This window comes from Hypanus sabinus, chromosome 3 (genome assembly GCF_030144855.1).
Source record: "Hypanus sabinus isolate sHypSab1 chromosome 3, sHypSab1.hap1, whole genome shotgun sequence".
NCBI lineage: Eukaryota > Metazoa > Chordata > Chondrichthyes > Myliobatiformes > Dasyatidae > Hypanus > Hypanus sabinus.
In genome coordinates, this window is record NC_082708.1 from 162719113 (window position 1) to 162742126 (window position 23014).

General features: G+C 39.8%; 2 protein-coding genes across 2 annotated transcripts in view; both read right to left on the minus strand.

Annotated features, from left to right (window-relative positions):
• The window catches only part of ark2ca (arkadia (RNF111) C-terminal like ring finger ubiquitin ligase 2Ca), a 185759-nt gene that overhangs the window by 50659 nt on the left and 112086 nt on the right, over positions 1 to 23014 (minus strand). The gene's annotated exons all lie outside the window — the stretch shown is intronic.
• The window catches only part of LOC132391852 (protein ARK2N-like), a 32891-nt gene continuing 21603 nt past the window's right edge, over positions 11727 to 23014 (minus strand). Inside the window, exons 3-4 of the mRNA XM_059965549.1 lie at positions 19317 to 19440; positions 11727 to 17021 (exon numbers count right to left, since the gene is read on the minus strand). Of these exons, the coding sequence (XP_059821532.1) occupies positions 16772 to 17021; positions 19317 to 19440 (374 nt within the window). The 3' untranslated portion in view covers positions 11727 to 16771. The remainder of the gene's footprint in view (positions 17022 to 19316; positions 19441 to 23014) is intronic.

Consider the following 23014-nt stretch of genomic DNA (forward strand, 5'->3'; position numbering starts at 1 on the left):
TTATTTTGTTACTTTCAATTAAGGGCTTATTTAAGAGAAAAATTAGGTCAAACAATGTTATTACTGAAACCTAATGAAATAGCAATTTTAATTCAAAAAGGAAATATTAAAAAATTTGTATCTTGTATGTATAATTTGATTCAAAAACAGGCAATTAAACAAGGAGTTCATAAGTCAAGACAAAAATGGGAAAGTGATTTGAATATTAAAATTGAAGAAACAAATTGGTCAAGACTATGTCTTGATAGCATGACAAATACAATAAATGTTCGGTTAAGATTAGTGCAGTATAATTTTCTACATCAATTATATATTACACCACAAAAAATAAATTAATTAAATCCAAACTTATCGGATCAGTGTTTCCGATGTAACCAGGAAACTGGTACTTTTTTACATTCTACATGGTCTTGCTCTAAAATTCAACCTTTTTGGACAAATTTAAGACTTCTACTGGAACAAATTACAGGAACACAATTTCCTCATAATCCAATATTACTCTTATTAGGTGATATTGAAGGGATAAAACCAAAACTCAAACTAAATAAATACCAGAAAGAATGTATAAAAATTACACTGGCAGTAGCCAAAAAAGCTATTGCAGTTACTTGGAAATCGGATACATATTTAAGTATAGATTCTTGGAAGAAAGAAATTTATGGTTGTATTCCATTAGAAAAAATTACGTATAATTTAAGAGATAAATATGAAACATTTCTGAAAATTTGGAGCCCTTATTTACAAAAGACAGGATTAAATCTATAAATGTTCTGAAGATGAAACAATTGGTTATTTGGGGAAAGAAATAAATATACATATTAAAGTTATTACGAATTCCATGGAGCATGTGGAGATCTTCCAACAACCAGGCACTCTTTCTTTCTTTCTTTTCTATAGGGCAGTTAGCGGGGAGGGGATAAGGGGAGGGGGGAAGGGTTATATACATTGTTTTTCCATACTTCATTTTGTAACTACTTAAAAATGCAATAAAAAAAAGTTTAAAAAAAAAGAATGCAGTAGAACAGAGTGAACTAGGAATAATGGTGCATAGTTCCCTGAAGGTGGAATCTCATGTGGATAGGGTGGTGAAGAAAGCTTTTGGTATGCTGGCCTTTATAAATCAGAGCATTGGGTATAGGAGTTGGGATGTAATGTTAAAATTGTACAAGGCATTGGTGAGGCCAAATTTGGAGTATTGTGTACAGTTCTGGTCACCGAATTATAGGAAAAATGTAACAAAGTAGAGAGAGTACAGAGGAGATTTACTAGAATGCTACCTGGGTTTCAGCACCTAAGTTACAGAGAAACTGTAACAGCCCCAGCCATAACTCCTCTTTAGTGCCAGTTCTTCATGGCCGTCAATTCCTCGATCTCCCCAGAATATATCCACTTCCACTTTAAATACCCTCAGTGATCTAGGCTCCACACCCTCCAGGATAGAGACTTCTAGATATTTAACACCCTATGTAAGATGAATTCCTACACGCCGAAGTTTTAAATGACTGCCCCTTTATCTTATACCTATGCCCCCTAGTTAAGACTCTCCCACTAGTTAAAACATCCCAACATCAATTTAGTGTTCCCCTTCAGGATCTTGTATGTTTCAATCAGATTGCCCCTCACTCTTCTCATTTCCAGAGTGTGGATGTGGTTTCTTTAGACACTTATGATAGGCGACCCTGCCATCTCATGAGATTACTCTTTGGCTTTCAATGCCAGTATGTTCTTTCTCAAATAAGGGGACCAAATCGTGCGCAATAATTAAGCCTCACCAATACCCTGCACAACTGTAAAAATACTTCACCATTTCTAAACTCCAACCTTCTTGCAATGAAGGGCTTCCTAAACACCTGCTCCACCTGCCTGCTTTTTTTCTATTTTTGCAATTCGAGCACAAGAATTTGTAGATTCTTCTGTACTTAACTCAATCTTTTTCCAGTCTACACTAATAGGCTGTTAAACTTCACTTCCTGAAATGCAAAACCTTACACTTTCCCCACATTAAGCTCCAACTCCTCGTCCACTCATTCTGCCTGCTATATCATGTTGCAGGGTCCAAATATCCTCATCACAATGTGCCATCCCTCCTTTTTTCTCTTATTGGCAACATGGATACCTTACACTCCTCCTCTTGTCCAGACAAATTCGTTAATAATTGAGGGCCAAGCACTGGTCATCCAGACAGCTCTCCGATTACAAACTTCCAGCCCAAAAAAAGACCTATTTATAACAGCCCCGTCATCTAAGCAATAACCAATCTTCAATCCACGCTAAAACGCTTTCCCAATACCACAGTCTTTTATCTTTTGCACCACCTTGTTAAATGCCTTTTATAAATACAAGCGCACTGTATTGACTAATTCGGCTCTGCTATGACATCTTTGAAGAACTCTTAACAAATTTGTCGGACGTGATACTCTTTCATGGAATGTGATTAGATTATACTAAGCCTCTCCAAATGACTATGTTTCTTGCTTACAAACTTGAGCATCTTGCCAATGATGTTCAGCTAACAGGCCTGTAACTTCTTCTCTTTTCTGTCTTTTCTCCCTTCTTGAATGACTTTTACATGATCTTGTCCCTTCTGGTGGTGATCATTCCCCCAAATTCTCTGAATCTAGCCCATCAGTAATCTGAAGAGGGTTTGCAGTGCCCTCCACCATGAAAACTGGAGCCAACTATTGATTCAACTAATTCCAAGAATAAAAAGAAATGGCAGATAAATTCCCCAGTCTCACTGTCCGAGGATCCCTCACATGGGTTGGGAGATGGCTGAAGGGCTAAGGGCTGAGTGCCAGCAGATGGGTTCGGCTCGATGGACAGTGCAGTCAGCATGGATGAGTTGGGCCAACGGGCCTGTTCCATGCTGCATGATTCCATGACTGTGTCATGAACATGGACCAGTCTACCTACTCAAAGCAGTAGCATAGCTCATCTATTTCCTCAGAACAGCATTGAATAACTTGTGTAATTTATATTGTGTTTTTCTTGTGAATGTTGGATATGTGATGCTCTGGGTCTGTGATATTGCAGCAAGTAAGCTTTCCAATGCACCTGCACACCCAACAATAAACTCGACTTTGAGTGTGAGGTTTTTGTTGCAGTGGGTGAAGCGGAGACAATGGTGCTCATTAAATCCTCTTGGGCTTTGTAACTATTTAAAGTGAAGCAGGGTACAAGAGGTGAAGGTGCAGCAGCCTGCGTTTCATAGCCTGCCACCTCCACCATTAATTGCAATAATTCCTTTAATAAACAAACTGTAGCCATATCACCTGTACTGCATTAGTCTGTAGAGACTAGAATGGTCCAAATTCAAGTTCTCACGCATGCTAACTTAGCTGAAGTAGTCTGTATGTTACATTTCTATCATCTTGCATCCTAATTCTACTCTTTACACCACTGGGGGTAATGCCCTCAGCTCAGAATCTAGAACTCTCCCCCAATGTTTCCCCACCTTTCTGTCTCCTTTTAATAACCTCCTCTGCTGTTAAAATTGTCCACAATGATTTAGCATTGCTGTGAATATCTCTTGCATATCAAACTTTATTTAATAATGTTCTAGTAAAGTATTTTACTACATTGTTATGTTAAAAGTTTCATTAATCACTTTGGACAAAATGCAGCAACCATCAGCTGGGGTGAGAAAACTGGCAAGGTTTCTGACTAGTGATGAATAGACTAGTAGGAACTGAGAGGCCCATGTGTAAGAGGAAATGGAGACTCTTAGAGGCATTCAAGAAACTAATCAATAAGCTTCAAGACCTTGGCCTCAATACCTCCTTGTGCAATTGGATCCTCGATTTCCTCACTTGCAGGCTCCAGTCAACGTTGTGAGGAGTGGGCCAGTGGTGAATGTGGGAGTGTCAGGTTTTTGCACAAAGGAGGCTTGGCTTGGAAGAGGTGTTGGCTCTGGGGAAGTTCATGTTAAGTTTCCTTTTGTTTCTTATTGTGTCAGTGTTACTTAGAGTAGTTTAAATGGCCATTGTGTGTTCTTCATGCCAGATGTTGGGGTCCTGGGAGACCCAGAGTTTCCCAGGGAATTAGATCTGTGTGAAGTGCATCCGGCTGCAGCTCCTTGAGGACTGTGTTAGGGATCTGGAGCAGCAGCTGGATGACCTTCAGCTTGTACAAGGGAGTGAGATCATCGATCGGAGTTACAGGGAAGTAGTCACCCCTAGGTTGCAGGAGGCAGATAGTTGGGTGGCTGTCAGGAGAAGGAATGGGACGATGAATAGGCAGATAACACAGACCACCCCTGTGGCCATTTCCCTGAATAACGAGCATACTGTTTTGGATACTGTTGTGGGGGATGACCGCCCAGGAGAATGCCACGGAGACCGGGTTACTGGCCCTGAGCATGATGGGATAGAGGAAGAAGAGGGGAGTGATAGTGATGGGGGACTCAGATGTCAGGGAAACAGACAGGAGGTTCTGTGGACGAGAACAGGATACCCAAATAGTATGTTGTCTCCATGCGCCAGGGTCAGGGACGTCTCGGATTGCGTCCACAGCATTTTTGGAGTGGGAGGGAGAGCAGACAATGTCTTAGTAAAATTGGTATCAGTGACATAGGAAGGAAAACCAAAGAGGTCCTGAAGAGAGAATTTAGAGAGTTAGGCAGAAAACTGAGAAGCAGGACCTCCAGGGTAGTAATTTCTGGATTATTACTTGTGCCACGCACCAGTGAGGGTAGAAACAGGGTGATTTCGCAGATTAATGCTGGGCTGAGAAGCTGGTGCAGGGGCAGGGCTTCAGGGTCTTGGATCATTGTGATCTCTTCTGGGGGAGATATGACCTGTACAAAAGGGAAGGGTTGCACCTGAACCCAAGGGGGACCAATATTCTCTCGGGCGGGTTTGTTAGAGCTGTTGAGGAGAGCTTAAACTAATTTGGCAGGCAGTTGAAACTGGAGTGAAGGAACTCAGGATAGGATGGATGTAGAAAAGCAAAGATAGCGTCAGAAGGGCAGGCAGATGACAGGACAAAGTTGCAACCAGCAGGGTAAGTATCAATGCATTAAGGATACAGAATCAAAAAGGGTTGCAAATCCAGCAATCAGAGTGTTATATCTCAATGCACGGAGTATAAGAAATAAGGTGGATGATCCAGATTGTCAGGTATGATGTTGTGGCTATCACTGAATCATGGTGGAAGGATGGTTATAGTTGGGGTCTGAATGTCCAAGGTTATACATTGTATCGGAGAAACAGGAAGGTAGGCAGAAGATGGTAAAAGAATGACTGGTGGTAAAGAATGACTTCAAATCATTAGAAAGATGTGACATAGAATCAGAAGATGTTGAATCCTTGTGGGTTGAGTTAAGAAACTGCAAGGGTAATAGGACCCTGATAGTAGTTATAAACTGGCATCCAAACAGTAGCTGGAATGTGGACTACAGACCACAATGGGAAATAGAAAAGGCAATGTTACGATAGTCATGGGAGATTTTAACATGCAGTGGATTGGGAAAATCAGGTTGGTAATGGATCTCAATAGAGAATTTGTTGAATGCCTAAGAGGTGGCTTTTTAGAGCAGTTTGTCGTTGAGCCTACTAGGGGATCGACTATACTGGATTGAGTGTTATGTAATGAACCGGAGGCAATCAGGGAACTTAAGGTAAAGGAACCCTTAGGAGGCAGTGATCACAATATGATTGAATTTAAATTGAAATTTGATAGGGAGAAGGTAAAGTCTTAACATAGCAGTATTTCAGTGGAGTAAAGGAAATTACAGTGGTTTGAGAAAAGAGGTGAACAAAGTAATTTGGAAGAAGATGCTGGCAGGGATGACAGTAGAGCAGCAAAGGCTTTGAGTTTCTGGGAAAATGAGGAAGGTGAGGATAGATGTGTTGGCCAGAAGAAACTTCAGTCTGATCAGGGACAAGGGAAGCAGACAAGCCAGTTGTCTTTCTTTCCCCCATTTTGTGGACTCTGAACAGTTTCTTGCTCTTGGATAATCTAATCAGAGCAACTGAATGTGGATACAGGAAGCTTCAGGTAATGATCTGCTAAACCTGAGACCGTTCTCAAACAAGTAGCCATTTGTTATGTGAAGGGAATGGACTCTGAACTGATCCTTGCTCTGGGACAATCTAATCAGAGCAATACACCTGAAACCATTCTCAGAGGAGTAGCTATTTGTTATGTAAAATGCCAGACCTACAATCAGTAATCTCGTTAGACTCTGTCTGTGTTGCCTCATTTAACTGGTTTGGACCAGTCTGAGTGTAAAGATACAAATACACAAGGCTGGGGTGGGCAGAGCCATGAAACAATGTTGGCTGTAGCCCTGTACAATGACCAGTAAGGTGGTGACGAAGGTAGGTCAGGTGACCTTGAGCCAATGACTCAGGAGCTCCAAATACGCAGGGGCAATAACTGTCCAGCAGCCAGAGACCAACCATTGTGGGTAAGGAGGACCCCACGGACATGTGGAGATCGGGACCTCAAGGAACACCTAGCCAGCGTAGACTCCCTTCCTGGGTAATATCTTTTCTCTTCATTGACTGACTGTTCATGGTGTGTCAGGGAGTTCTAGCAGGGTGCACACAGGTTTATAAGACTGTGAACCCTTGTGCTTTTTAGTTGAAATAATAAGTTACTTGTCGGTAAATACAGATTCTCTGTGCCTCACTGATCATTATTACAAGGGGTGATTCTTGTAACAGATGCTTTCCAAAAACAAAGAAATACTCAAATGGCAAAATAGTACTACCCTGGCTGACAATGGAAGTCAAAGCTAATGCAAAAGCAAACGAGAGGGCATATAATAAAGCAAAAATTAGAGGAATGGGAAGCTTTTAAAAACCTACAGAGAGCAACTAAAAGAATTATTGGGAGGGAAAGATGAAATATGAAAGCAAGCTAGCAACAATATCAAGGTGGATAGAAAAAGCTTTTTCAAGTATATAGAAAATAAAAGACAGATGAGAGGGGATATAGGATTACTAGGAAATGAGGCTAGACAATTCACATTGGGGGACAAGAAGATGGCAGATGAACTAAATGAGTATTTTTCATCAGTCTTCACTGCAGAAGACACTAGCAGTGTGCCAGATGTTGAGGGGCACGAGGGATGATAGGTGGATGCAGTTACTATTACAAGGGAGAAGGTGCTCAAAAAGCTGTAAGTCCTAAAGGTGCATAAGTCATCTGGACCAGGTAAATTGCACCCTAGGTTTCTGAAAGAGGTAGTGGTAGAAATTGTGGAGGCATTAGTCATGATCTTTCAAGAATCATTGGGCTCTAGGATGGTCCTGAAGCACTGGAAATTGCAAATGTCACTCCACACTTTAAAAAGGTGGAACACAGCAGAAAGGAAATTATAGACGAGTTAGCCTGACCTCTGTGGTTGGGAAGATGTTGGAGTCAATTGTTAATGAGTTTATGGAGCACATGGTGACACAGGACATGACAGGACAAAGTCAGCATGGTTTCCATAAGGGGAAATCTTACCAGACAAACCTATTGGAATTCTTTGAGGAGATAACATATAAGATAGATAAAAGGGGTGCAGTGGATGTTGTATATTTGGATTTTCATAAGGCCTTTGACAAAGTGCCACACAGGAGGCCGCTTCACAAGTTGAGAACCTATGGTATTACAAGAAAGTTACTAGCATGGTTAGAGTATTGGTTGATTGTTAGGAGGTAGCAAGTGGGAATAAAATTATCCTTTTCCGGTTGGCTGCCAGTGACTAGTGGTGTTCTGCAGGAGTCTGTATTGGGACCACCGCTTTTTATGCTGTATATCAATGATTTAGATGATGGAATAGATGGCTTTGTTGCCAAGTTTGCAGATGAATTGAAGACTGGTGGAGGGACAGGTAGTGTTGAGGAAACGTGGGCTGCAGAAGGACTTAAGACAGATTAGAAGAATGGGCAATAAATCAGCTTATGAACTACAATGTTGGAAAATGCATGGTCATATACTTTGGTAGAAGAAATAAATGTGCAAACTATTTTCTATAAAGGGAGATATCCAAAATGATCTGAGATGCAAAGGGACTTGGGAATCCTTGTGCACAACACCCTCAAGGTTAACTTGCAGATTGAGTCAGTGGTGAGGAAGGCAAATGTAATATTAGCATTCATTTCAAGAGGTCTAGATGCAAGAGTAAGGATGTAATGCTGAAGCTTTATAAGGCACTGGTGAGGCCTCACTTTGAGTATTGTGAACAGTTCTGGGCTCCTCATCTAAGAAAAGATGTGCTGGCATTGGAGAGTTCAGAGGAGGTTCACAAGGATGTTTCTGGGAATGAAAAATTTATCATATGAGGAGTGTTTGATGGTTCTGGGTCTGTATTTGCTGGAATTTAGAAGGATGGGGTGGGGGGATCTCATTGAAACCTTTCGAATGTTGAAAGGCCTAGACAGAGTAGATGTGGAAAGGATGTTTCCCATGGTGGGGGGAGTCTAAGACAAGAGGGCACAGGGTCAGGATCGAGGGGTGTTCATTTAAAATGAAGATGTAGAGTAATTTCTTCAGGCAGAGGGTGGTGAATTTGCTAACACAGGCAGCCGTGGAGGCCAGATCGTCGGGTGTATTTAAGGTGGAGATTGATTGGTTCTTGATTGGCCATGGCATCAAAGGGTATGGGGAGAAGGACAGGGGGGTTGAGGACGGGGATCAGCTGTGACTGAAGAAAAGAAGACTCAATGGGCCAAATGACCTAATTCTGCTCCTATGTCTTATGGTCTTTTATCATCTCCTCCAAGATCTCCATCAGCACAGGTGCACCACAAGGCTGTGCTTAGCCCCCGGCTCTACTTGCTTCACATTTATGACCGTGCATTGTGGGCTGAATCAAAGGTGATGACAAATCAGCACATAGGAGGGAGATTGAAAATCTAGCTGAATAGTGTCATAACAACCACCTCATACTCAACGTCAGCAAAACCAAGGAGCTTTTTATTGACTTCAGGGGGAGGAAAACAAAGGTCCATCAGTCCTCATCAGAGGATCAGCAATTTTAAATTCCTTGATATTATTATATTGGAAGACCTGCACTGGGCCCAGCACGCAAGTGCAATTACAAAGAAAACACAGCTGCCCCTACTTCCTTAGGAGTTCTTGAAGATCCAGCATAACATCTAAAACTGTGACAAACTTTTATTGACGTGTAGTGGAGAGTATACTGAGTGGCTGCATCACAGCCTGGTAATAGATACACCAATGTCCTTGAATGGAATGTCCTTCAAAAAGTAGTGGTTCAGTCCATCAAGGATAAAGCCCTCACCACCATTGGGACGCTACACGAAATGTTGTTGCAGGGAAGCAGCATCCATCATCAGGGACCCTTCAGCACCCAGGACATGCTCTCTTCTCTTATCACTGCTGCCATCAGGAAGGTGGAATGGAAGCCTCAGGTTTCCCTTAACCATCAGACTCTTGCATGAAAGGGGATAACTTCACTCAACTTCATTTACCCCATCATTAAAATGTTCCCACAACTTATGGACTCTTCTTTTCATGATCTGTATATTTATTGCTAATTTATTATTATTTATTTCTTTTGTATCTGCAGTTTGTCATCTTTTGCACACTGGTTGAACACTCAAGTTGAACACTCAAGTCTTTCATAGATTCTATTATGGATTTATTGAGTATGCCTGTAAGAAAATGACTCTCAGGATTGTATATACAGTGACTTACATTCTTTGATAATAAATTTACTTTGAACTTTGAAAGATGATCATGGACAAAATGGATACTTTACATTTAATTTCACAAGGAAGGAAGACAAAATACAGGTAACACCAAAAAATCTAAAATATCAAAGGGAGGGACTTGAGTGGTTTAAATAAACAAGATAATCCGGGCTTAGGTAAACAAGGAACAGGACTCAGATAACGACCACATCAGGATTAACATGGTGAAATATTTCTTAAGTCATTATTTTCCCAACATTTCCTTGATTCAGAGCATTGAATACTTTACTGTGGAAATTATCATGAATGCAAGTTTCAGTTCATCGGTATTTTCTGAAAGCAATGGACTACAACTGAAGCAGATGTTAATGGACTTGCACATCAACAATTTTTGTAAGTTCTGGAATTTGCATTTATTTTTAAAAAGTCTATACACCAAACAATAATTTAGGTACTTATTTTTAGACATTGATGAAACAAAGCCCCTCCTTATTTTGATCAGGTTACAGGTGCATTTTATTTCAGTCTCAATAATTTGGATGCTTCTTCCTAAAGCTGATGCTTTTCAACAACAGGGAGGATGATGACATGACTGGGATTTTAATGTAACACAAAAACCATACAAGGGATAATAGATCAGGTAACGGGAATGATGAAGCAAGGGACGAGTGGTCTGGAGTCAGAGATCAGTTTTGTTCTCGTCAATAAATTTCAACAAAATTACTAAAAAAAATGAATGTTACTTCTTACAAGAAGTCTTTCCAGACAGAGCAAAGATGGGTATTTAGCAAACAAATAAGAATCAGGTTCCAGAATTTAACTTATAAATTACCATTTGAAACCCTCAGAAAAATTGCATGATTAAAACAAGCATGTCTTCTGAATTCATCCATCATTCAGCATAGCCTTTAACATCAGTCTACTTAAGGAAATATGTGTTAATAACTGCACAGTAGCTGAGCTGGCTCACAAAGGAGCAGAATGTGTTGAAATGCAGAAAATGTCTTCTCCTCCTGAGGTAAACTCATTAGTGTCCTCCCCAGGGTATGGCAGGGTTCAGTCCGGATGGAAGCTGCCTAACATGCTGAGTTCCTCCAGAATTTTGTGTACTGTTTCCGTTCCTTTGAAATGTTTGTAACCTGAACAATTCGCAAGCCAGAAATGTAACTGAACATTGATTTCCCAACCGGCATCCAAATCCAGGGCAAAAACACTAAATACTGGAGACAAGCCATTCTACCAGTCTCCCAGTGAACATTTGTATATGTAGGTGTATATAAGTTGAGCATTCATAAACTAGGGAGGACCTCCACTTCACCTTATCTGATTGGGTTTAACAGGAACTGAAATTGATGTACCAACATAAAGTGATGGTTTGTCTACACCTTGACATCGTCAGCCAAATGAATGTAACCAGAAATAACCTCACAGAGACAAAGATAACTTCAATCAAATCCTCTTACAGGTGAGTTCCCAGATTTCTTTCCATGTAACCTTTATAAGTAGTGTTGATCATTTAATCTTGGAAATTACGACAGCTGCATCTGACCCAGCCTTTCTTTAATAATATGCAGTTTATATAGGATTTGCTGGGTAGCCACAAGAATTAATAGATTCTACCCATTACATTCTAAGGGTCTCAAATCCACTCTAGGACTACACTGTCTGAAGCCTATATGCTTATGGGAATTCTTCATTCAGGTACAGATGGCGATTTTGGCCTGTCCTCCAATTTCAACTGTTAGTGCAGTATGTCACAATATAGAGTAAGGTGACCCATTTACAAATTCTCATTTTCAATATTGCCCACTTTGTCTACTTTACTCCAGTGGTTTCTGTAGTATGATGCCATGACCTCATACTCGCTGTATGTAACTGACACATCACACTTCACCTGTTCAGAATACTGTATCCTATACTTCTAGATTTATGGATTCTATAACAATAGGAGATTTGATACCACTCAGAAAATAGCACAGCCTTATATCTGGGAGTGCACACAGAAAATGGTTCATGTACAAACGTCTGATAACCACCTAGAACAATTAAGAATATCTTTACAAAAATAAGTCAGCCTTCATTGTTTAAAAGTTTTTTTTAATTCTTCTTTCTCAATTTTTGTTTTTTTTTATAATCACTGCATAACAGTTAAAATTCTATACACTGCTACCAGAACCTCAGAAAAGGCAGCATTAAGTATTTACATATTTGAAACAAAAACACAAAATCCATAATTAGTGCAATCTCATCAGATTTTCACTTTATAAATTGAAGATTATTTAGAATTGCTTCCTTAAACTGCAATTTAAACTCTTGTAATAATTCTATACATTTTTATGCTTCAATAAAATCTACTTACAAGCATTTATACCTCAGTTCTTTTAGGTCTTGCTGTTACTATCCAGTGTGGCTACTTTTAGAACAGCAAACTTTATCCAATTCCTACACAAAAATTAAATAAACCCTCAAAAAGAAGATGGTCCTGAAATATAAACCATATCCCAAAGAATCCAGATTTAGTAAAGCAGTAATATTCGTAGCAGTGGTTTGACATTTTTAAACACAGGTATATTGTTTTGATTTGGATGAAACTCTGTACTAAATTCCCTTATGAAATTGATGAGCAAATATTGTACTACTGATTCCTGGGGATATCATGTAGATTGCATCTATAGTTTCTACATTGCCTTGCCTTTTGTGACTGCTTATGATTCATCTAGAAAAAGATGAGAAGTTCTAGCATATGTAACAGGAAACACAAGATTCTATGAGAAATCAGCCACTATATGCAATTATATTAGCCAAACAAAATCCTCCTCTACAGGGTTTAGACACAGCTCATGGTTCCTCCTTAGTCTTTCTCCTTGGTGCATGGCAGGATAGTTAGTAGTCAGAGGATAATGGTAGTCCTTCAATCCATCTTTCAAGTGGGTGTTCAAACACAAACTCTTAAAGTGGTCAAGACTACTTTAACAAACAGCTGAGCCCAATACTGTTTTCACTCGATATCTTGGTGTGCATTCCTCAACTGAGTTTGCTGAGTAATCTGTCAGATATAACAACACTATTTTTATTTATTTCCCTGAGCTTTAGTACCCTGGAATAGATGTAACTACTTAGGAGAGGCTTTGATCAAACTAGGACAATACTTCATGGGTAGCATCGAAGTATTAATCTTTTGAGTAGCAGCTCCTTTGTGCCTGAATAGAAAAGGTTAAAATGATCAAGGTAAAGAACAAACACATTTTAGTTATTTTAATAAACTCAAACCCCAATCCTGAATAAGCAGCCACCCTTCTCACCAGACTAACGTCTGCATTTGATTTGTTTTCTTATTTTTATTGCTTCTTCTAAAGAACTTTGGATGAACAAAAAGTAGTTCAAGGATTGATTCATATCATATGCTGGACGCCATGGCAGCGAGACACTATTTTAGCTCGGGCACTCCAGAGTCTGTAGTTCAATTCCAGCGCTACCTCCAAGGACTCTAATCTTCCCCATGGAATGCATGGTATTTCCCTAGGTTCTTCAGGTTCCCCTTAGTCCAAAGACATATCAGGTAGGTTAAATGGACATTGTAAATTGTCCTATGAGTAGGTTAGGTTTTGTCACGGCTTGCTGGGGCAGTGTGGTTTGAGGGCCAGAAGGCCTAACCCATACCGAATTACTAAATAAAATAAATATTGTTCATTTCATAGGTTTGTCTCAGGTGAAGGGCTACTCTCAACTTTTCTTCTTAACACTGTTACATGCACTACTCAGAAGTGATTTAGAAAATTTTTATAGAGTAGCAGTTAGCAACCATCAGGAATTTTTTTTTAAAAAGGTAGCAAGTACCTTTTAATTAATTTAAAATCTACAAGGAATTAGATAGCAGCATCCACTTAAATTAACTAATGGCAGAATTATATAATTTGACTTTTTACTGAATACAACCCTTTTTTCTAGAGTATAAACCTGTAACAAAGCATTTAGTATAACATAGGCACAGATAATCACCTGAAATCTTCACTTGTTATATACCAATTCTGTGAGCGTCTTACTTGCGGGATAGTTATTAACTGCAGGAGCACATAGGGAGAAAGAGTGGACATCATTTAATGGAAATTTCCAATAGTTGAGAGTGATTTTACACAACAAAACAGGATTCCTGAACCTGAACCATGATTGCTCAGAGACACGTATGAGGTATATGAATCCCAGTTAACACTAAATGGTTCGAAGAGTGATCTAAGTTCAATTTAAAGCAAACACCATTTCAGAGCAATATGCACATAAAACTACATGCAATACAAAAACTTGCCCAATTGGAAAACTATCACAAACACCAGCTAAGATGTTAACACAAAATATGAGTTGAGTTTTATGTAATCTATCTGGAATTTATGTGATGTTGTAGATAATATTCTATGGTTTGTCATTTAATGGACCCTACTTAAGCTTGCTATCAAAAAATATACATTTTAAGGGCTGAATGGAATTGTTTCACTTTATTTTAAAGTGGGAAGGTTACTTTCTTTAACTATATACTTCACAGGAAGCTGAGAATTATTCATAGTCTGGCAACCTGTTGGCAAATCTACTAAAACTCCACACAATTAAACTGCAGCCTTTAAAATAGGAAAACATAATGTAATGGGGTCAAGATCAGAGCTCCAAACTATATTACAAACAAGAGAAAATCTGCAGTTGCTGGAAATCTGAGCAACACACACAAAATGCTGCAGGAACTCAGCAGGCCAGGCAGCATCTCGGAAAAGAGTGCAGTCTATGTTTTGGGCTGAAACTTTTTGGCAGGTTTTGGCCCAAAACGTCAACTGTACTCTTTTCTTAGATGCTAACTGGCCCGCTGAGTTCCTCCAGCATTTTGTGTGTGTTGCTTCAAGCTATATGTTGGGTTCAATGGTCTCCAAACAGCCATGGAGGTGGAGTCCTTGTTTGTATTCAAGTGCAAGATTGTCAGACATTTAAACTGCAAGCCAATGTAGGGGTATAGACAGAGTGAAGGAATGTGGCATTGAGGCCAAGAATGGATCAGTTAATGACCTTAATGACAGTCTGATCAGCCTAATCTTCTCCTGTTTCTCAAGTTCACATCATCTACCAAGTTGGTTCACATAATGCAAACAACCAATGCTAGATAAAGGTAGTTACCATCTTAAAAAAAATTGAACTAGGGAGGTTGGCTATGGGGTTTGGTGTGCAAAGAGATCCACCATTATTCACACTTTTTGAACAAAAATGTACTCAACTTTGAGTGCACAAAGTTTTGAATAATAGCATAAAGGATTAAAAACAAAACATTAAAATGCTACTGCCACAAATATTAGTCCCTAGTGATTTCTCGGGATGATAATTTACACTTACAACTATAAGTTATCATCAACTATAAGTTATCATCAACTATAAGTTATCATAAACTATCAGTTTATCAGTACCTTTCTGATAAAACACTCTCAAAACTCAAAAGTGGTAATCACTCCAGAACTCCACTAAAAAGAAATAATAATGCAAATGAAAAAAATACACAGGTAAGATATAAAAAAAGATTCTGACACTTGTAATTGAAGCTGCTAAAATATAATACACAGATTTTAACAACAGGGCTCACTATCAACAACTTTATCAATAAATTAAAACTGCCATTTACCACTATAATACAATAAACAACCAATGGGATAAATGGCTTAGTTTTCTTTGCAGCTTTGATTCCAAAATGGAAATCCTTCAAATATTAGGAAATGAGAAGTTTCATTAAACAGGATTTCCAAAGAGATCATGAATCAAAAAATAAAACTTCCCAGATTTAATGGCACACCAAAACTGGCTTCCTTTCAATACTTCTTTCAATTACCCTATTCTCTAGAAGCAAGTAATTTAGAAGTCCATGAGGGAAGCAGAGGGATTGTGGGTGCAGTGGAGTTCCTAATTAGATGGCTTTCAAAATGCTGTTGTGAACAAGATGGACTGCCAATGTCTTTTTGCACTTGATAATTCTGTGATTTAGAGGTCTAACAGCCCTCCCAGCCATGGGATGTATCATAACTTAACCTGATCAAACTTTACTGAAAATGCAAGCTCAACTTTCTAGCATAAATTATGATTAAAGGTACAAAAGTAATTTTACCATCTTAAACATCGATCTAAGATCAGCTAACATGTGCAACCTTAAAATCTCTCCAGCTTTGGGGAAACACAGAATATTTGATGCCTTTATCCAAACAAATCACTTGGATGCATTTCACCCAATAAAACTTGTCCAAGAACATAAAATAAGTGCCCAGTAAGTGCACCTGGTTGCACAACTATGACATGTTCAGCACTACGTTTCCTGCTCAATTTAACATGTTCAATTTTAAACCACCATTTTTAACAGGTAGCATGAGTGACCACAAATTACCATCAGGCTTGAAAATACAAATTATCATTGCTGCTTGGTGTAATAATACAAGTTTTTGCAGCCCTACTGTCAATGGGTAAAATTCCTTTGTGCTGTAAATGTGGTGGCAGCACTCTTACCAGATTAGTGCTTTCCTATACATTCTTGAAATAAACTAATAAACAGACCAGGCCTAACATAATGAGCTACACTGCCACATATATGATGACTATCATTTTTCCTTTGTTCTTTATGGCATTGATCAATATTCATCTACTCTAGTTAATTAAAGTGAACTGTTACAGTACGTGCTAGAGGTCAAAAGCAAAAGATGCTAGTCTTAAACAAAAGATTCAGTGTTTCCTGTACCAGCCTTTAAAATTCAAAACAAAAGAGAAACATTTAAAGTCAACTATTTATTACTTAAATTGATGGTGCACCTAGCTCCAGCATGATTATGCCACCTGATGGGCAAGTTTAGCTCTGGTAACTCTGCAACTCTAGTTTAGGTAAATGCAATTTGAATCTGATGACCTCCTGAAGCTCATGGCACAATGTAAAATACTAATTAAACTTCTAAACATTCTTCCTGTATGGACCCCACAATACTGACATATTGACATTTGAAGACAATGAGGAAACATACCTTTGTGGGAAGCACTAATGATAGAAACTACAGCAATTCCACTCAGAACAAAAAATGAAATAGCTTTACAAATCTTTAAACGACAGATAGGTGATGTCAAGCATTTTTTTTCCTTTTTTCTCTCCTTGCAGCACAGAACAAAGAAAGCACATGATGGCTTCTGCGTCTAGCATCTTCATCAAGAGTAAGGTCAACAACTTCTGATGGTCCGCTCCAGGTTGGCTGCGAAATGGCAGACCACGAATGCATCTGTTGTGGTTGCTCCCTGTTGCTGAGGCAGTATGAATGAGAACTCTGCTTCCATGATGAACATCGCTGAATGACACCAGGCCGGGTCTGAGTGTACCTGTTTAAAAAGATGAATGAAAATTCAATGTTCAATTCCTTTAGTTTTCTTAAACTCAAGTTTTTAAGAACAGTTCCTTTGTAAAATCTATACCTATCACCTCCCACTGGTGCCCTTCCTCCTTCCCTTTCTTCCATGATCCATTTCTTCCTCTATCAAATTTCTTCTTCAGCCTTTTACTTTCTCCCCCAATCACCTCCACTTTCTCATTTCATACCCCTTCCCCTTACCCACCTATCTTTCCTCTCAACTGGCTTCACCTATTACCTTCCAGCTTGAACTCCTTCACCTCTTCCACCTTCTTATTCTGGCTTCTTCCCCCTCCCTTTCCCATCCGGATGCAGAGTCCTGGCATGAAATGTTGACACTTATTCCTTTCCATAGATGCTGCCTGACCTGCTGAGTTCCTCCAGCACTTTGTGTGTTTTACTCTGGATTTCCAGCAACTGCAGGATCTCTTGCACTTATCATTTTCACTGTGTGCAAAATTCTGAGGGCTTTCCAGTGGCAACAAATTTTGCCAATAAGTACATCAACGGTCAAACATGAGTTCGTAATTCCTCCATTGCAAACATTCTTCCTCTGCTCAGGTGCACAATAATGACTCCAGATGTACAATAAAACCAGTCCTGGTCTGTTAGCATCATTTATTGGATCCACATGAAAAACTGAAGTGATGACACAAAGGTGAACACATTCCACCTATTACTGTCACATTTGCAGATACGATAAAAAAAATTCCAAGCTAAAGGCTGATTGAAAATGGTAGATGGAATAATATTCCAGACAATAATAAAGACCCTATAGTATCAAATTGATTCAGGTGAAAGCCTGTTTAAGTTTTTTTCCAAGGTTTTGCTGTCTCAATTCTGGATAATAAAATTTGACAAAGATACCATATAAAAAAAATTAACATGCTTGAAATGAGCAGAAATAGACAGAACAGAGGTGGCAGACTTTTAAATTAGTGTCCAATTCAGCCTAGAAGAAACATACTCACTTGTAAAAGCTAGAACTAAAATGTAATGGCACATTATGAAGTAGAACAAAACCAAACCTGAAACATATTGCGCAACAAGTATATTGACAATAATGACTGATCTGATAGAAGGGAATAACAAAAAGACAATTAGAAACATAAGAAACTTGCAAGTTAATTTGTCAGGAGAGTTGAAATGAATCCTTTTGTTTCTTTTGACAATTTAATTATCCTTGAAAATATAATACTAAAAACAAAATGAATGACACCTAACTTAACTACCAATTATTTTGCTTCAACATTTACTGTGGAGCCTAATAAGACAAAATGCAAAACAAATTGACAATCTAAACTTAGAAAGACTAAAGCACCTGATCAATATGGTTGAATTTGCACAAATTAAACATTAGGGAAGAGACGTACAACTATATATTCATAAAAAGTGAAAAATAACAGGACAGGAAGAGAAAGAACATGACAAATATGAATCCTGTATTTATGAACTAACATAGATCAAATTCCAAGTAGCCTTTCCTGCCCTAATTTTAAACTTAACAACCTTTAAATGCACTTCATAGTCTCAGTCTTTCCACGTGTTTATGAATATCAAAGCTATTTATAAACATTAAATTGGATGTTTTATCATTAATAACCACTGTAACTAAGGAGTGGATTCCCTCAGGCTATCAAAGTTATTCCAAGATCTGCATGCCCCGACGCTACACTACGCTGTAGACTCAGCCCAGTACATAATGGGTAAAGCCCTCCTAACCATTGAGCACATCTACATGAAACACTGCCAGAGAAAACCAGCATCCATCACTGCTGCCATCAGGTAGAAGGTACAGATGCCTCAGAATTCGCACCACCAAAATCAAGAACATTACCCCTCAACCATCAGGCTCTTGAACAAAAGGGGATAACTACACTCATTCTATTTCTAATGTTCCCACAACTGATGGTCTCACTTTAAGGACTCTTTATCTTGTTATTTCATGCTCATTATTTATTGCTATTTTTGCAGTTTGTTCTTCATTGACCCTTTTTACAATTACTGTTCTATAGATTTGTTAAGTAATGCCCACAGTAAAAATTATCTCAGGTTTTTATATGGTGACATGTATGTACTCTGATAATAAATTTATTTTGAACTTTTTGAACTGGGTCTTGACGAAGGGTCTCGGCCCGAAACGTTGACAGTGCTTCTCCCTATAGATGCTGCCTGGTCTGCTGCGTTCCACTAGTATTTTGTGTGTGTTGCTTTATTTTGAACTTTGAACTTTTGTGCAGTATTTGATGCTTCAGAGTGCTCGTACCTTGAATCCTCTTGGACTCCTACTATTTCAACCTCACTATCTGAGGAGGCAATTTGAATTTCTTCTTTTTCAGCTACAAAAAAGCCTGTGGAGCCATCAGCTGCTATGAAGTTCTCTTCTCGACCTGCAATGAGGCAAATATCATCTTAAAGACAACATTCAATGAGGATAAACATTAGCACATCAAATGCAATGAAAATCTCACTTGTCAACTCCCAGTCTAAAAATATATTTTTAAAATCCCTATTGTCCAACTCTTTATTGCAAGATTAGCAGTGATGGTGGTGGAGGAGGAGGAGGAGGAGAATCACAGAGCTGGATGAGTAGAGACGGGATGGTGGCTCCACAGAGGAGGGAACATGTGAAGGATAAGAGAGATTGAGAAAGGGTGAGAAAGAGAGCACCAATAAGTAAGCCAGTGGGCTCCATTTAAAAAAGGGTTCGTTTCTGCAACAAACCACGCCAATCCACAACAACAGGTACAGAACTTGTGTATCAAGCATAAATACTCTACTCTGAGTCAGTAAACCAAGGGAAACATGGACTTTAAGACTTAAATATATTTCAAGACTAAAATTTCATTGCACTTCCTTATTGCACCATATTTGAAAGCGAACAAAGGAAGAGGGGATTTTGGCTGATCAGTGAGAGTGGGAGAGAATGGGTTAGGTTAAACAGAAAAATTAAATGTTCATTCCATTGGCTACAAGTTACCAAAGTGGAGTATGAAGCGCTGTTCTTTAAGTTTACAATTCGCCTCACCATGGCAATGTCAAGGTAGAAAGATCTCACTGTCAGAATGGGATGGGGAGTTGATATGACACGTATCTGGATGCTCTAGAGAGCCCTTATAAACAGAGCACAGGTACTCTGCAAATCAGTCATCTAGTCTAGTCTTCATTGGTTTCACCAATGAAGAGGAGGCCAGATCCTGAGCACTGAATGTAATAGATGGAGGATACGCACATGAATATCTGCCTCATCTGAAAGGGTTGTTTAAGTCACTTAATGATAGTGAGAGAGGAGGTAAAGAGGCTAGAGTTAAACCCATTACAGAAAAGGTAGGTAGGAAGCAAAGAACAGGCCAGGGAGTCACAGATAGTGTGCTCCCAATGGGATACAGAAGGGAAAGACTGGATGGTATGCTGGATTCCTAAGTTAGTACGATAAAAGGAGATGCCCAGGGGAGCTCTCTTCATTACGTGAATAAAATGCTTTGGGACATCTTTAAATAGTGCTGCATCTGGTGGCCCAATCAGTATCCGGAGCAGAGCACTTGGAAGAGGTTTCTTGCAGGTTGGCAAAGCTTGTATAAAAGGAGAGCTTTGCAGGCATTCGGACATTCCAGAAGCCCAATCAGCGTTGGGAGCAGAGCAATGCAAATTTTAAAAAAGTACAGAAGAGTTAAGCAGGCCGGCCACTGTTGGGTGTAGGCCAGTGGTGAAAGTGGGCGCATCAGGCTTTGACTCAAGAGGCTTCAATGAAAAAAAGCTGAGGCCAAAGACACAGGTTAGAAGATTTGGTCTTGGCTGTCCAGTGAACAGCGCAGGCAAGATAGCACATATGGCAGCGGAATGCTCCTTCTGTAAGATGTGGGAAATGCAGTCAACTCTAGCTCATGAAAGACCACTTTAAGAAGTTGGAGCTGGAGATGGACGAGCTTAGGATCATCTGGGAGGCAGAGCAATTGATAGATATGACTTCTGAAAAGGTGGTTACACCCAGAGTGCAGAATTCAGGGAGTAGATGGGTGAACACTAAGAGCTAAAAGAGAGAAGGAAGTCATTGCAGGGTCCCCTTGTGGCAATTCCCCTCAACAACAGGTATACCCCTTTGGATACTGCGGTGGGGGATGACCTCTATGGGTAAGGCAGTAGCAGCCAGACCAATAGCACTGTGGTCAGCTCTGAACCTCAGAAGGGTAGGGTGAAGTCAGGGGGAGCAATGGTCACAGGGACTCAATAGTTAGGGGGGCAGATAGGAGATCCTGTGACAGCAAGAGAGACACCAGGATAGTGTGTTGCCACCCGGATGCTAGGGTCCAGGATGTCTCTGAGCAGTTGCTCAGTGGTACATGTTGGTACCGATGACGTAGGTAGGAGAGGGTAGAGGTCCTGTGCAGTAAAGTTAGGGAGTTGGGAAGGAGGCTGAAGAGCAAGTCCTTCAAGGTGGTAATCTCCGGATTACTCCCGGTGCCACGAGCTAGTGAAGGCCAAAACAGGAAGGTAATGCAAATGAACGAATGGCTGAGCAGATGGTACAGGGAGCAGGGTTTCAAGTTCTTGGATCACTGGAACCTTTTTTGGATAAGGGGTGACCTGTACAAGTGGGACGGGTTGCACTTGAACTGGGGGGGGGGGGGGGGACCAATATACTGGGAGGGAGGTTTGTTAATGCTATTGGGGATGGTTTAAACTAGATTTGTTGGGGGGATCAACTGAAGTGAAGAAGCAGAGGATAGGATGGATGGTGCACAAGTAGAGACAGCTTGTAGGGAGTTTGTGAGGAAGGATAAGCAGATGATAGAGCAAAGATGCACTCATCCAGATGGTTTGAGATGTGTCTATTTTAATGCAAAAAGTATCATAAACAAGGATGAACTTACAGTGTGGATCATTACATAGACTATGACATAATGGCCATTACAGATGCTTGGATGTCTCAGGGGCAGAATGGCTGCTGAGTGTGCCGGGCTTTAGATGTTTCAAAAAGGATAGGGAAGGAAGCAAAAAAAGGTGGGGAGTGGCATTGCTAATCAGAGATAGTATCACAGCTACAGAAAAGGAGGAAGTCATGGAGGGATTATCTATTGAGTCATTGTGCGTGGAAGTCAGAAACAGGAAGGGGCAAAAACTCTACTGGGTATTTTTATAGACCCCCCCCCCCAATAGTAACAGAGACATCGAGGAACAGATAGGCAGGCAGATTCCAGAAAGGTGCAATAATAATAGAATTGTTGTGATGTGTGACTTTACTTTTCTAATATTGTCTGGCATCTCCTTATAGCAAGGGGTTTAGATGGGGTGGAGTTTGTTAGGTGTTCAGGAAGATCTCCTGACGCAATATGTAGGTAAGCCAGCTAGAGGAGAGGCTGTTCTTGATCTGGTATTGGGAAATCAACCTGATCAGGTGTCAAATCTCTCGGTGGGAGAGCATTTTGGAGGCAGTAATCACAACTCTATCTCCTTTACCACAGCACTGGAGAGGGATAGGAGCAGACAATTTGGGAAAACATTTGATTGGGGGAAGGGTAAATACAATGCTATTAGGCAGGAACTTGGGAACATAAATTGGGAGCAGATGTTCTCAGGGAAATGCACGGGAGAAATGTTCAGGGAACATTTGCATGGTGTTCTGCATAGGTATGTTCCAATGAGGCAGGGAAAGGATGATAGGGTAAAAGAACCATGGTGTACAAAGGATGTGGAAAATCTAGTTAAGAAGAAAAAAAAGCTTATTAAAGGTTCAAGAAACTAGGTACTATAAGAGCTCTAGAAAATTAAAAGGGTGCCAGGAAAGAGCTCAAGAATGAAATTAGGAGAGCTAGGAGGGGCCATGAGAAGGCCTTGGCGAGCAGAATTAAGGAAAACCCCAAGGCATTCTATAAGTATGTGAAGAGCAAGAGGATGCGCTGTCTAAGATAAGGACCAATCAGGAGTGACGGTGTGCACGGAGCCGAAGGAGGTAATGGAAGTACT